This window comes from Peromyscus californicus, unplaced genomic scaffold (genome assembly GCF_007827085.1).
Source record: "Peromyscus californicus insignis strain IS unplaced genomic scaffold, ASM782708v3 Scaffold_16__1_contigs__length_79575227, whole genome shotgun sequence".
NCBI lineage: Eukaryota > Metazoa > Chordata > Mammalia > Rodentia > Cricetidae > Peromyscus > Peromyscus californicus.
In genome coordinates this window covers 28,188,622-28,201,975 of record NW_026294458.1, presented here as the reverse complement: position 1 = coordinate 28,201,975, position 13,354 = coordinate 28,188,622, and the positions used below count along the sequence as shown (strand labels likewise).

Here is a 13,354-nt window from a genome sequence, read left to right as displayed (position 1 = left end):
CCTTGGCCTTTGCATGGTTCTGTGCTCAGATCTGATGCTGCCTTCTGCCCCAGAACACAAGAATTCAGTAAGAGCCCAGTTAATAATCTAATAGCCAGGAGGATTGCTACATCAAGAAATATGGAGACCCCGGAGCCTGACAAGAAAAACAGAGAGCCTTGAAGCAGGGATTTTCTCTAGGTGAGAACTATAAAGCCCATTAGAACCTACGAGTATTTTGGGAGTTGTGTGTGCCTGGGCTAAGAGCCAGGTGGGGCAATTAATGTCTGAAGTGTAGAACAACTTTAGTTTCACAGCAAAACTGAGCAGGAGGTTCAAGATTCTCTACACGCTCAGGGCTCCTACACATGCATAGCTGTCTCCACTGTGAGCATTCCTGCAGGCCGTCACATGAGGCTGCATCAGCACCACCCCCAGTCTGTGGGGCACACACCGCTCTCTCCTGCTTTGTCCCTTGTGTGGGTTTTGACAAACATATGATGACAGGTTTCAGAGCATACATAGCATCACTCGGAACAGTCTGGCTTGCCTAACACTCCTTTGTGCTTTGCCTGTTCGCCTGTCCTTCCTTTGGCCACTGCCAACCTCTGATCTGCTTCTAGAAGGTTGCCTTCTTGTTTCACCTTTCTCAACGTGTCATGTGACTGGACTCGAGTCATGTGACACCTCTTAGGCTTACCTCTTTCACTTAGTAACATGCATCTACATTTTCTCTTTGTTGTTTCCATGACAGGACAGCTCTTTTCTTTTTAGTTCTGAAAACTCCTCCTTGGTCTCATAGTACTACCACATATTTATCTGTGAACCTACTGAAGGCTGGCTTGTTGCCTCCAGGTTTGGGTCCTTACAAATAACACTGAGAGAGCAATCAGGGGGTGGGGTTGTTTGAACCTACGTGTTCAACCCACTTGGGTGCATACCATGGAGAGAAATTGGTGGATGACATGGTAAGCAGGTATTCAGTTTTGTGTGAAAAACAAAACACCAAACTGCCTCCAAAGTGGCAGAGCCCGCTTGTACTCCTACACATTTGTTCCAGAACAGACTGTTCTGGTGACTCCACATCCTCACCAGCATTGCCAACCAGTGTTTTAGATTTTCACCATTCCAGCAAGTAAATAAACTTTTGTTTTGTTTTGTTTTTAGACAGGGTCTCCCTATGTAGCCCAAGCTGGCCTGGCACTTGCTATGTGGACAAGGCTGGACTCAAACTCAGAGATTCACTTGCCTCTGCCTCCCAAGTGTTAAAGATTAAAGAACTTAAAAAAAAAAAAAAAAAAAAGCCGGGCGGTGGTGGCGCACGCCTTTAATCCCAGCACTCGGGAGGCAGAGCCAGGCGGATCTCTGTGAGTTCGAGGCCAGCCTGGACTACCAAGTGAGTTCCAGGAAAGGCGCAAAGCTACACAGAGAAACCCTGTCTCGAAAAACCAAAAAAAAAAAAAAAAAAGACATGTCTTTTATATTGGATGGTGTAGCTAAAGTTTTCCTGCCTGGCCCACAGTCAGGACAAATCTCTGTCACCCGCCAGTCCCACAGCCGCTCAGACCCGACCAAGTAAACACAGAGACTTATATTGGTTACAAACTGTATGGCCGTGGCAGGCTTCTTGCTAACTGTTCTTACAGCTTAAATTAATCCATTTCTATTAATCTATACCTTGCCACATGGCTCGTGGCTTACCGGCATCTTCACATGCTGTTTGTCATCGTGGCGGCTGGCAGTGTCTCTCTGACTCAGCCTTCCACTTCCCAGCTTTATTCTCCTCCTTGTCCCGCCTACACTTCCTGCCTAGCCAATGGCCAATCAGTGTTTTATTTATTGACTAATCAGCAACGCATTTGCCATACAGAACATCCCACAGCAGGACGGAGCACGTAAGGAAGCAGAGAAGAGGGAAAATGGGAGATAAGTGGCCGTGTACATGCAAGTGTAATTAAACCCACCGAGGAGTTTTAAGTAGCAGCAAAGAGGCAGAAAGAGATGGAGGAAGAATTTCACTCAGAGTAACCTCAATCATGTGGACAGTTCCCTGTATCTCCCAGCCCCCATTCCTTAACTTCATGGTTAAGATTGGGGCTTTGGAGTGAAAATCAACTCCTACATTTAGTTCTGACTGTTTTGGTGTTTTGTTTTGTTTTTCACCCAAAACTGAATACCTGTTTACCAGTCCAGGCCATGGGCATATAAACAGTAGAGTCCTCATGACTGAGTGATGAGTACATGTCACCAGCCTCGTGCTGAGAGGTGGAGCCAGCTGCTCAGCTCCACTGACCCCTGCAGGGGCAGCCACACCCTGCTCTCCTGACCACACTTTCCTACACGGAGCTGTGCTACAACCCTTTGTAGTCAGGTCTCGCTGTTCAGCCCGGCTGAGGATTAGGGTAAACCCCAGAATAGACTTTCCACAAGGTTATTGTTTTTCCACAGGTGACGCTTTCACCCCGGTGAGTTGCTAGCATCACGGCCTCTAGTCTAACACTCACTTTTCTCTTTTCCAGGACAGGATGGTGTTACTTATTGTGGGAAATCTGGTTAACTGGTCCTTGTAAGTGGAATTACGGGCAATAATGTCCTTATCCTTATTAATGTCTGTAACATTCGGTTTAGAGTTCTTTGACTGTCATTTTTACAAGGAAATCTGAAATTAAGGAGACTGTAAAACTGCTTGTCCCAGAGACTTGATAGAAAGTGTTAGGTGGTCCTTAACACCTGCAAAACAAAACAAAACAACAAAAAACAAACAGGAAACCAAAACATCAACAACAAAAAAAACCACTAGGAGCCTGGAGAGATGAATCAGTTGGTAAAGGCACATGCTGTCAAGCCTGAGAACCTGAGTTCAATCCCCAGAACCCACGTGGTGGAAGTCGAGAACCAACTCCATTAATTGTCCTGTTACACACACACACACACACACACACACACACACACACACACACACACACCACTGTAATATGCTCATATATACAGGTAAATAAATAAAAAGAAATATTTTTGATTAAATAAATGCACTAGGAAGCTCTTGTATACTGGTGGAGGCTTCTGTAAAAAACATTGATGCTTTGCTAGAATTCGCCCAACAAGACAAGTAGCTATGTGGACAAACTGGATGGATGGGTGGATGGACGGATGAATCGATGACTGAGAGAAAGAAAGGAATAAAGAAAGGAAGGAAAGAAAAGGGGAAGGAAATGAAGGATTTTTCCATGAGTGCAAAATGCAACATAATTTAATATTATCTTGTAGAACTTTGCATAATGCCCATTGAGGACACATTAGTTTTTATAAAATACTTCTTCCTCAGTTTGTGGTGTGTGTGTGTGTGTGTGTGTGTGTGTGTGTGTGTGTGTGTGTGTGTGTGCCTTTGCTTTTTCTTTCTGTCCTCCTGTTCCATATCATTCTCCTGCAACTTGTTCCTCTTCATCCTCTAGTCCATGTTTCCCCAGGTGAACATAAAACAGACGCACAGTCTCTGCCAGTTGAAATTATCTTCTGCGACCCAGTCACACTTGTAACACAGGAGATGCTTCAGTGATCTCTCAAAACCAGTACCTTCAGCTGTTATTTATGGCTCTCAGCTAATATGTTTCTCTGGCTCTGGGACTTTTGACTCCCCATTCCTGATACACATAAGGACACAATCCACTCACAAGACAAGATGAATGGCCTCTCTTTCCTCACACAGCTCTGTAGGATGTCAAGTTCAATAAGGTTTGATGTCCCATAATTCCCTGTTTTCCTGGCAGAGGGGCTGTCTCTTTTTCTGTTGTTCCATATAGATATAGAGTGATTGACTGTGAATGTTATTTTAAAAGAATAACTCTCAGACAGGGTCTCCTGTAGCCCAGGCTAGCCTCTTGCCCCCACATGACTGCTGGGATTATAGATGTGTGCTTCTGTTTCTGGCTCACCTCTATTTTTCTGTTTGTTCAGTGCTGTGGATAAAATTCAGGGTCTCCTGCACGCTAATCAAGTGTTCTCCCACAGAGCTACACACCAGCCCCAGGCCATTCTTATCTACTTATTAGAATGTTGTTTCTCTTAGTCGGAACATACATGCAAACATGTGTTCAAGTGGATGCAATCTATGGCCAATGCAGTATTTATAGATCCCATATTTATAAATATCAGCATCTATTTACTGATCATTATTTATTTATGTCTTCATCCTAAAGGAATAATTCCTATATGGCTCTGAAGAAGAAAACCTTCGGGGTGTGTGTGTGGGGGCGGGAGGGAACCCAGAGAGCCCAGGCAGCCCAGGCAGCAAGCAGAGCAGCACACGTATCAATTACTAATTGATGAATCTCAGGAAAAGCCACCCAGGAGTTTTTAGTGAACTGAGGATTTCAGAGTCCCGAAGGATGGCATTTCATGCATAATCTACAGCACAGTCAGCTGGACTTTAAAATTCAAGGCCATTAATAACAGCTTTGCACTTGAAATACTTAGGAATAAAATTCGAGAGATGTGTGGAATCTTCTTCTGAAAATATAATCGCCTTATTAGGACACATGGAAGAAAATGTAACTGAGGGGAGAGAGATGTCGGGTCTCGGTTGAAAGACAGATTACTGTTCTCCAGCTAATGTATGAATTTAAAATCAGAGCTAGAATTGAGATAATGGACTGTTATTACAGAATGTATGCACTCAGGCAAGAGCATCAACAGTCTCTCAAAAGCAAGGTTAACATGAGGAAGGAGGGGCCGAGAATACAGTAACTATTCCAACATTATCCAATAGAACTTTCTGGAATTATATAAATTCTCAGTACTGCACAGGCCTAACAGGAACTATTAACATGTGGATATTGTGATACTGAAATGCAGCCTGTGTGTCTGAGGAACTGAATTTCAATTTTTATTTAGTTTTAATTAATTTAAATTTAGATAGCCATGTGTGACTGCCACATGGGTTGGCATGGCTAGCCTAATAAGGAAATCTAACATTAAAAAAAAAAATAACAAAACAGAATGAGGCAAGCACTGATCCAAAATTAGAAATATAAGCCAGTGAGTCAGAATGAAGAAGACAGAAGCAGATGTGTTGGTACGCATTATAACTCAGCTACTTGGGATAGAAGGCAGGAGGATCCCAAGTTCAAGGCCAGCCTGAGCATCTAATCAAGATCCTTTCTCAGAATAAAATACCAATGGTTTAATCCCCCAGTTCAGTGAAAGCAAACAGAATGGAGACAAGAAAAATCCTGACAAAACACCATGCCAATACAGATTTTACCACATTTAAGTTTTTATTAACATGTGATGATTTTATACACACACACACACACACACACACACACACACACACACACACACACACGTAGTTTAGTGTGATATTTCAAAACATGTATTCAGCATACACCAATCAACTCCACCTTCCTTTTATCCACCCTTCACTTCCCAACTTCTAGTCATCAGTATTCTTCATTCAGGTTTGATTTCCATTTCCCTGGTAGCTAATGATCCCGATGATTCTGTCATATATTTATTGGCCATGTGTATACATTCTTTTGAAAAGAATCTAGTCAGATTGTCTGTTCTGTGTGTGTCTGTGTGTGTGTGTGTCTGTGTGTGTGTGTGTAGGTGCATACACTAGGGAGCCCCTTGTAGAGATCAGAGGCGTTGGGTGTCTTTCTCTGTTGCTCTCCACATATTTTTCAGGATTTCGACTAGACAGCCTGACCAATGAGGTGCCAGGATCCACCTGTCTCTGTTCTGGGGTTAGTGGAGTGTTCTGCCATGCCTGGGATCAGAACTCAGGTCCCCATGCTTGTTGCAAGAGCACTTCACCCTCTGAGCCATCCCCCCACCAAGCCTACCCCTGCCACCCCCTGTCCCTCATCTGCCCGTTTTAAAGTTGTATTACTTGATTTTTGTGTTATTGGTTTTTTGAATTCCTTGTATTTTGGATATTGTTTAGTTTGCTTTTCTGTTGATGTGATCAATACCATGACAAGAATCAGGAGAGGGTTTATTTCAGCTGACAGTTGTAGTCCGTCATGAAGGGAAGTCACAACAGGCACTGAAGGCAGGAACTGAGGCGGCTCCGTGGAGGAGCACTGCTTACTGGCGTACTCAGTCTGCTTTCTTCCACACCCAGGACCATCGGCCTGGGGCTGACGGCACATGCAGTGGACTGGGCCCTCCCCCACCAATGCCTGATCAAGAAAATGGCCAGGCTGATGGAGGCATTTCCTTCATTGAGGTTCCTCTTCCTAGATGATCCTATCTTATGTCAAGTTGACAACAAAATAAAACAAAACTAGCTAGGACAAATATTAACCCAAAATGAATCAATCCAAGATTGTTGATAACTATTTTCTAGTTTTCAAACACTTATCTCTTCCCTCTGTGAACTGTTTGCTGTGCAGAAGTTTTTCAAGTTGATAAAATCCCACTTGTCAATTTTTACTTTTTGTTTCCTGGAGTCATAATGTAGTTGTTTTGTTTTGTGTTATACTGTGTGTGTGTGTGTGTGTGTGTGTGTGTGTGTGTGTGTGTGTGTGTGTGTGTGTGTGTTTGAGACAGGGTCTTGCTGTCTAGTCCTGGTTTGTTTAGTCCTCACTTTGTAGTCCAGGATAGCCTCAAGCTCATGGCAATCCTCATGCCTCAGGTTCCAAAGTGCTGAGATTACAGGTCTTCACTACCCATCACACTTTAGGTTTTTAAAGTATATTTATTTACTTTTTTAAAATTCAAATAAGGAGATGAAGAAGAGTTACAGCTGTGTGTAGCACAAGCCTTTAATCCCAGCACTTGGGAAGCAGAGGCCAGCATGGTCTACAGAGCAAGTTCCAAGACAGCCAGGGATACACAGAGAAACCCTGTCTCAGGGGGGAAAGTTACCAATATTTTGTTATACTGAATAGAAATTTTAAATAAACTTGAAGTTAACCCTCAGTGTCAAATTAAATATGGACCACTGGCATTAACTTGGTAATGCTTGTCAAGCCAATTTGCTGTGAGATGTCCTGTATGTTGTGAATAAATAAAACGCTGATTGGCCAGTACCCAGGCAGGAAGTATAGGATAGGCAGGACAAACAGAGAGGAGAAGCTGGGAGGTAGAAGTCTGGAGGAGACGCCAGCCTGCTATCCAGAGAGAATCATGTAAAGGCAGCAGGTAAAGCCACGGAACACGTTGTGACATATAGATGAACAGAAATTGGCTGAGTATAAGAGAAAGAGCCAGACAATGGTAGGCCTGAGCTAATGGCTGAGCAGTTTAAATAGTATAAGCGTCTATATGTTTATTTTTTTTATTTATTTATTATTTTTTTTGGTTTTTTCGAGACAGGGTTTCTCTGTGTAGCTTTGCGCCTTTTCCTGGAACTCACTTGGTAGCCCAGGCTGGCCTCGAACTCACAGAGATCCACCTGGCTCTGCCTCCCGAGTGCTGGGATTAAAGGCGTGCGCCACCACTGCCCGGCTTATATGTTTATTTTATAAGTGGGCTACGGAACTGCCGGGGTTTGGCGGGACCTGGAGAGAAAAACTCAAGTACACCAATTACTGAGGCAATCCTACCTCCAGCAATCTATTCTGATGAACTAATAATAAATGAAAACAAATACAGTGTGTCTGAAGCATTTACTCCTTCACCACAGTGCTGTTTATTAACATGAAAAACGGAAGGATTCTGGGAAAACCATTCTACCCAGAGAGGAAAGATAACTGCTCACGGTGCATTCACTCATAAGCCCATTGTGAAGTCACTAGAAATGAATGTTCTGGCAAAGATGTAATAAATTAAAGGTTATTTATATCACTCATTAAGTTGTGTAATTGTCACTCGCCATCCAAAGACATTTCAGTTACCAGAGGACCACATGTACACGGTGCTTCCGAAAGATGGTATGGCCTAGTGACATGTTGGCCATCTTGGATTGCATAAGGACATGCTATGATGTTCACACAATGCCAAACTCACCGACTGTACATTTCTCAGAATGTATCCCCGTCATCACACAATGCATGACTGCACCTTAGAGTGGGTTTTTAACTAGTGAACTCCCACAGTGGTTAATGATCCACTCATGTTATACCTGTTTTCTGCTGCCAACACCTTGTCCCATATCCACAGTGCCTTCTTTGGATTGATCTACCGGCCCAGAGACTTTGCATCCTACATGTTGGGCATCTTCATCTGCAACCTGCTGCTGTACCTGGCTTTCTACATCATCATGAAGGTGAGCACACGTGAGGAGCTGGCAGCGCCGGGGGCCTGCCTGCAGCTGGGACTCCAGCCTCAGTGGCTTTGCATCTCTCCACAGCTCCGCAGCTCTGAGAAGGTCCTTCTGCTACCACTGTTCTGCATCGTGGCCACGGCGGTGGTGTGGGCTGCGGCCCTGTACTTTTTCTTTCAGAACCTCAGCAGCTGGGAGGTAAGAGGCCTGTCCTTTCATCCGAGCAGTTCTCGGTCCATTGTGCCTTTTGGATATTTGATATGCGTCCCCTGTCAGGGTCTTGACCTACAGGTTGCAAACTGCTATCTTAGAGATAGAGCCACACACACATCTTGTGGCCTCTGAGTCTGGCTTTATCCAGGCAGTGTGCAGTGTGATGGTTTCTAGGCCACCCACGCTATGGCCCTGCATGAGCATGTCTTCTAAGTACTGATCAGTTTTTCCACCGTGGGGCACAGCGCACGTTATCAGTCCATTCATCAGCTGGTGGACACCTGGGCTGTCTCCATCCCGGGACTATTCTAAGCAGAGTTGCTGTGAACAACTGTACCCGATCCTCAGAAGCTGACTTTCTGAGCGCTTCCTCAAAGTCAAACCCTGAAATCGTTGAACCACGGGACTTTTGCCTACACCCACCTCTCTTTCCTCCAGGGAACCCCAGCTGAATCCCGGGAGAAGAACCGGGAGTGTGTCCTGCTGGACTTCTTTGATGACCACGACATCTGGCACTTCCTCTCTGCTACTGCCCTGTTTTTCTCATTCCTGGTGAGTCAGTCGCGTCTTCCGGCTCCGTTCTTCCCTTTGCAATCTTGCGTATTTCCTGCTGCTCATCCTCAACCTCTCTCTATTCCCCTCCAGTTACTCTCTGCTTTTGCTCAGTGCAGTTCAATGCACTGACCATCTCCCCGTGTTTTCTTTCTTCCTTCTTTCTTTCTTCTTCCTTTCTTTCTTTCATTGTAACTTCTGTGAGATCGTAACTTTCATTTTCCTCTGCTTTCCCGTGTTTGCACACACAAAACCATCTTCCCTAAGTTGCATGGTGCCCTGGGACAGAACTGGTTCTTGGACTCAAATGCTCAGCATTCCCCCAGTGGTTACTTAAGGCATTTACTACAATTCTCATCCACGGAATTATTCCTTCTCATGATAGGCTCTCTTCCTTCCCTTCCTCCAGCCTCACTGTGTATTTTGTAAAGATTAGGTTCCTAGAGAAACTCAAAGAGCTACCTAGCCAGTGTGCTCCTAATCTAGGGTTCCTGTGATTTGCTCGTGCCCCTTCCCAGAAGCATTAACAGTCATGCTGACATAAGATAACCATCCTCGGCATTCTTTAGTCCTTTTTTAAATTTCCTAATTAAATGTCTGTGGTGCCTGGACACAGGTTGGGGTGATAACTGTGGGCGGTCACTGCAGGTGGCCTCCAGCCTTATGAGGCCAGGAGTGCAATCACAAGAGTGGAGCAGGGCTGCCCTCTAGTGGCCTGAGTGGAAAGTTCTGCCAATCTCTGTAACTCTTGGACTTTTCTGATGAGAGACATGAGATAAGAAGAGTGGGGGTAGTGGTTTCATGTGGGGAGGGAATGAGAGCAAAGCAGGAATGGTCCATTTTTATATAGCAACACACTATACAACAATGCTTCGTCTTGATTTACATGTCTTCTAAGTAATGACTACCCAGGCCACCTTACTCAAATATTTTACCATTCTGCACCCCAAACTCCCGATACTCACGCCCTAGTTTAATTTTAACCCTCACACATCTGTCTGTGAAATATATTGTCTTCTACCTCGTGAGCTTTCTTCCTATTTAAGATCCTTTCCCAAATGTGAGCTCCAGGGCAGAGGGTGGGTATCGCTTTCATGAGTCTCTAGTATCGTGAACAGCACATGAGAACCCTCTTCATGAGTATTTCAATAAGTTGACACGGGAGCTATAATTTGGTAATAATAAGCCCCAGTTAAAAGCAAGGCATTGCGGACCACTGCCAAAAATATGGGAGGGGAGATGTCGCTTTCAGTCTGTGAAGTCATGAAGAGAAAGCAGGTGTGACCAGGATTTACATTCCCTTCCCATCACCAACCCTCTCACTACAGGTGTTGTTGACTCTGGATGATGACCTGGATGTGGTCCGCAGAGACCAGATCCCTGTCTTCTGAGCCTGCAGCATCGCAGGAGAAGGCCCGGTCCACCTTGGTGCTGTTATCTGGAAAATACGGTGACTGCAGCAGTATGCCCACTGCCAGACACTCCGCTTGTCCCAGCGAGAGTCCACGGTGTCTGCATTCACATAGGAAGGCGAGAGCTTAGGGTGAGCTCACCTGGGGAAGAATGGGAGAAGGGAAGCCCTGCTGTGTACAGAGGCAAAGCCAGAAGGCTCCAGAACCTCTGTCTGCAACTTCGAGCTCAATCTCGATGCCAGCTGCCTCGGACCTGCTTGCTGCCTCGGCCCCTCCCCTCCTCACTGAGATCGGCAGGAGAAACCAGCTAGTTGTACCTCCCACCTAGAACCTTTGCTGTGGTCACTGCCAACCCTGTAAGATACCTGCTGCTCTAGAAGCCCAAAACACCATCTCACTTCCCCGGGTCCTCAGAGGATGTGATTCCTCAGAATATGGTGCAGAAGTGGGACCGAGTCTCCACCCAATTGAGACAGACGTTCTGGTAACTCGAGCTATTCAGGAGGAATACTGAACAGTCTCCCAGGTTCCTGGCGCTACTGGAAATGCTCAGGATGGGACTTTGTCGTGCACGCTTCTGATCGGGTCACCACTGCTGGCCCCAAAGTCTAGGGATCATCACCTATTTCCTAGTGTCTTCACCTCACCACGGGATGCTGACCCAGCACGCTGAAGCGGCCCTCTCAGAAGGGCCCTCTTTCTCCGTAGACTTCTGACAGCTCCAAGATGGATGGGAAAGGGAGAAAAGTCTACAGCAGAAGAAGTGAGAGAGGTGACAGAGAGCGCCAAGCGGCTGAGCATCAGGCAGGCAGCCCTCCTCATCTTAAGGACTCCGGAATCTGGAGCCAATTCAACCAAGCTGCAGTGTTTGGTGGTCCCCCCCACACACAGCTCCATCCGAGCGTACACAGCCTTGGCAGGGAAATCAGCGTTCCCAGCGGCATTACCCCGGGGTCCTCCACAGTTGAGACTCTCACCGGTCACTTATGGAGCTGTAACTCAGGATGGACACGTGTTCCTCCTCAACGTGGGTCGATGAGCTCATAGTTAATCCAGCCGCCTCGAATTGCATCTCCCTCTTCCGCTCCCCAGTCAGATTTAAAACAGCTCAGCGCTCTAGTTCGTCCTTTCACATCATCAGGCAAAGCGAGAAGCCTCATTTTGACCAGGCTTCCTGGTTGCCTGGAGTACGGTGTCACTGGAAAATAGACGTACAACTGTGTGTACACATGCCTACTTGCTTGTGAACTTCAAGTGTCTCCTCACCCGTGCTTTCTTGATCACTTATGAAGGAAACGGACCAGGCATTCCTCTTTTTAAACGTTATTATTCTTTCTCTCAAATATCTGCATACTGTTCGAACATGTGCTTTGGAAGTTTGAACAGCGAGCTTTTCTTGGTTTTAAAAATGCAAAGATAATTTCCACGAATTATTTTGTGCGGTTTTTCTTTCTTTCCTACGAGGTCTTGTGTTTGCAATGGCTTTTCTGTTACTCTTCATTACTTCAAAACTTGTTGGCTTCTGTGGGTCATATGAAAACTATCAATTAGATAGCTGTCCTAGTCAAACATCTTTTAAAAAAAAAAAAAAAGGTTGCCAAAGAGTGAGACGTTGTGGCTCATGTCCTTAATCCTAACAAAGGCAGAGGCAGGTGGGTTTATGTGAGTTCAAGGACAACCTGGTCTACAAAGTGAGTTCCAGGCCAGCCAGGGCTGCACAGTGAGACCCTGTCTCAAAACAAAACAAACAAACAAAGAAAGCAAGTTCAAATCTGATTGCTTATGGCTGATCGCTGATTCCTTCAAAGCAGTCCTTCTAATGTTGAATCCTAAATGGCCCAATAAGGAAAGTGTGTACAGAAAAGAGCATCCAAACAGCCCTGTGACCTGAGAGAATAAATACAAAGATACACTATCTGTTTTGGAATCTTGTTTGCGGGGCAGAGAGTCAATGAAAACAGGACAATAGAAAGGGCCCTGTGGAAGGGAAGGAGAGGGTGATTGCGCCACTGTATTCTTGTGTTCTGTTGTGTCTTGTTGTACTATAATGTCACATGTCCTGGTCATTTCTGTTCTTTGCAGCAGGACTAAAAAGCCCCAGACCAAAGCTGCCTTTAAAAATAGAACTTCCAAGTCACGTGTTGCTAGATCTTTCAACAGTTGGAAGTCAGTGTGCTTCATTTGGGATGCTAGTATGAGTGCTGGGGTAGAGGAAGGCCACTGGAGATGTCAGGAGCCTCTGGCACATCACTGAGATCTAAAACAATGCCTATGCAAACTCTTTGCCAAGTTCGTGCACTTTGCTCTTTAAAAGCCAAGGCCAGGCTCACTCTGAGGGCCAAGTGCAGTGGACAGGTAACAGAGAGCGTGAAGGGTGGAGGCTCTTGGCTGAAAACACTCAAAAGTAAAGAGAGCTTCTCGGTTGGAGAGGAACAGAGATGCAACAGCCAGAGAAGGGAGACTGCTCGTAAAATACGAGCTCTCCGCACCTCTGACAAACGCCGCCGCCGCCGAGGAGCCAGCTGCACCTGTTCACGCAGGATGCCTGGGAGATTCGCCTGGTTTTATTTTAGCAGCAAGAGAAGCCAGTGGAAAACTGGAATCTATCTGGGGAAGGGACTTTCCATGACTAAAGGCAACCCCTGAGCCAGCAACTGGGGACGAAAACAGTTGCAGCTGCTTCCCCGGTAACTCCAGACACCCCGCAGAATGTTCTGTGGGGTTGCAGAATGCATGTGTCAGCGAATCAAATAATACCCGAACCGAATGCTTCTCTTTCTGGGTGCCAGGCGCTCTGTCTTAATCTAGGGAAAGGCAGGAGCTAAAAGATACCTCGTGGAAGCAGCGGTCAAGTGTAAGCGAGATCACAGAGCCGGACCTACTGGCGGCGTGACCTAAGTTTAGCTGCCGAAGCTGTAATTCTCGGCACAGCTCCACAATGTTGCACAAGGCTCATGAAAGTGGTAAGGGCCCAGGAATGCCATCCCTA

The 13,354-nt window shown here is 45.7% G+C and overlaps 1 protein-coding gene across 6 annotated transcripts in view; it reads left to right on the top strand.

The window, feature by feature from the left end:
- Sidt1 (SID1 transmembrane family member 1) overlaps positions 1 to 12,280 on the top strand; it is a 94,873-nt gene extending 82,593 nt beyond the window's left edge. For 5 of the 6 annotated variants that reach the window (XM_052740763.1, XM_052740761.1, XM_052740764.1 and 2 more), the window contains 5 exons: positions 2,499 to 2,545; positions 8,086 to 8,191; positions 8,276 to 8,386; positions 8,840 to 8,953; positions 10,282 to 12,280. In XM_052740763.1, coding sequence (XP_052596723.1) covers positions 2,499 to 2,545; positions 8,086 to 8,191; positions 8,276 to 8,386; positions 8,840 to 8,953; positions 10,282 to 10,344 — 441 coding nt within the window. In that variant the 3' untranslated portion in view covers positions 10,345 to 12,280. Of the gene's footprint in view, positions 1 to 2,498; positions 2,546 to 8,085; positions 8,192 to 8,275; positions 8,387 to 8,839; positions 8,954 to 10,281 lie in introns of those variants that run through there. The other variant, XM_052740765.1, reaches the window with a different exon arrangement.
- The last annotated feature ends 1,074 nt before the right edge of the window (positions 12,281 to 13,354 follow it).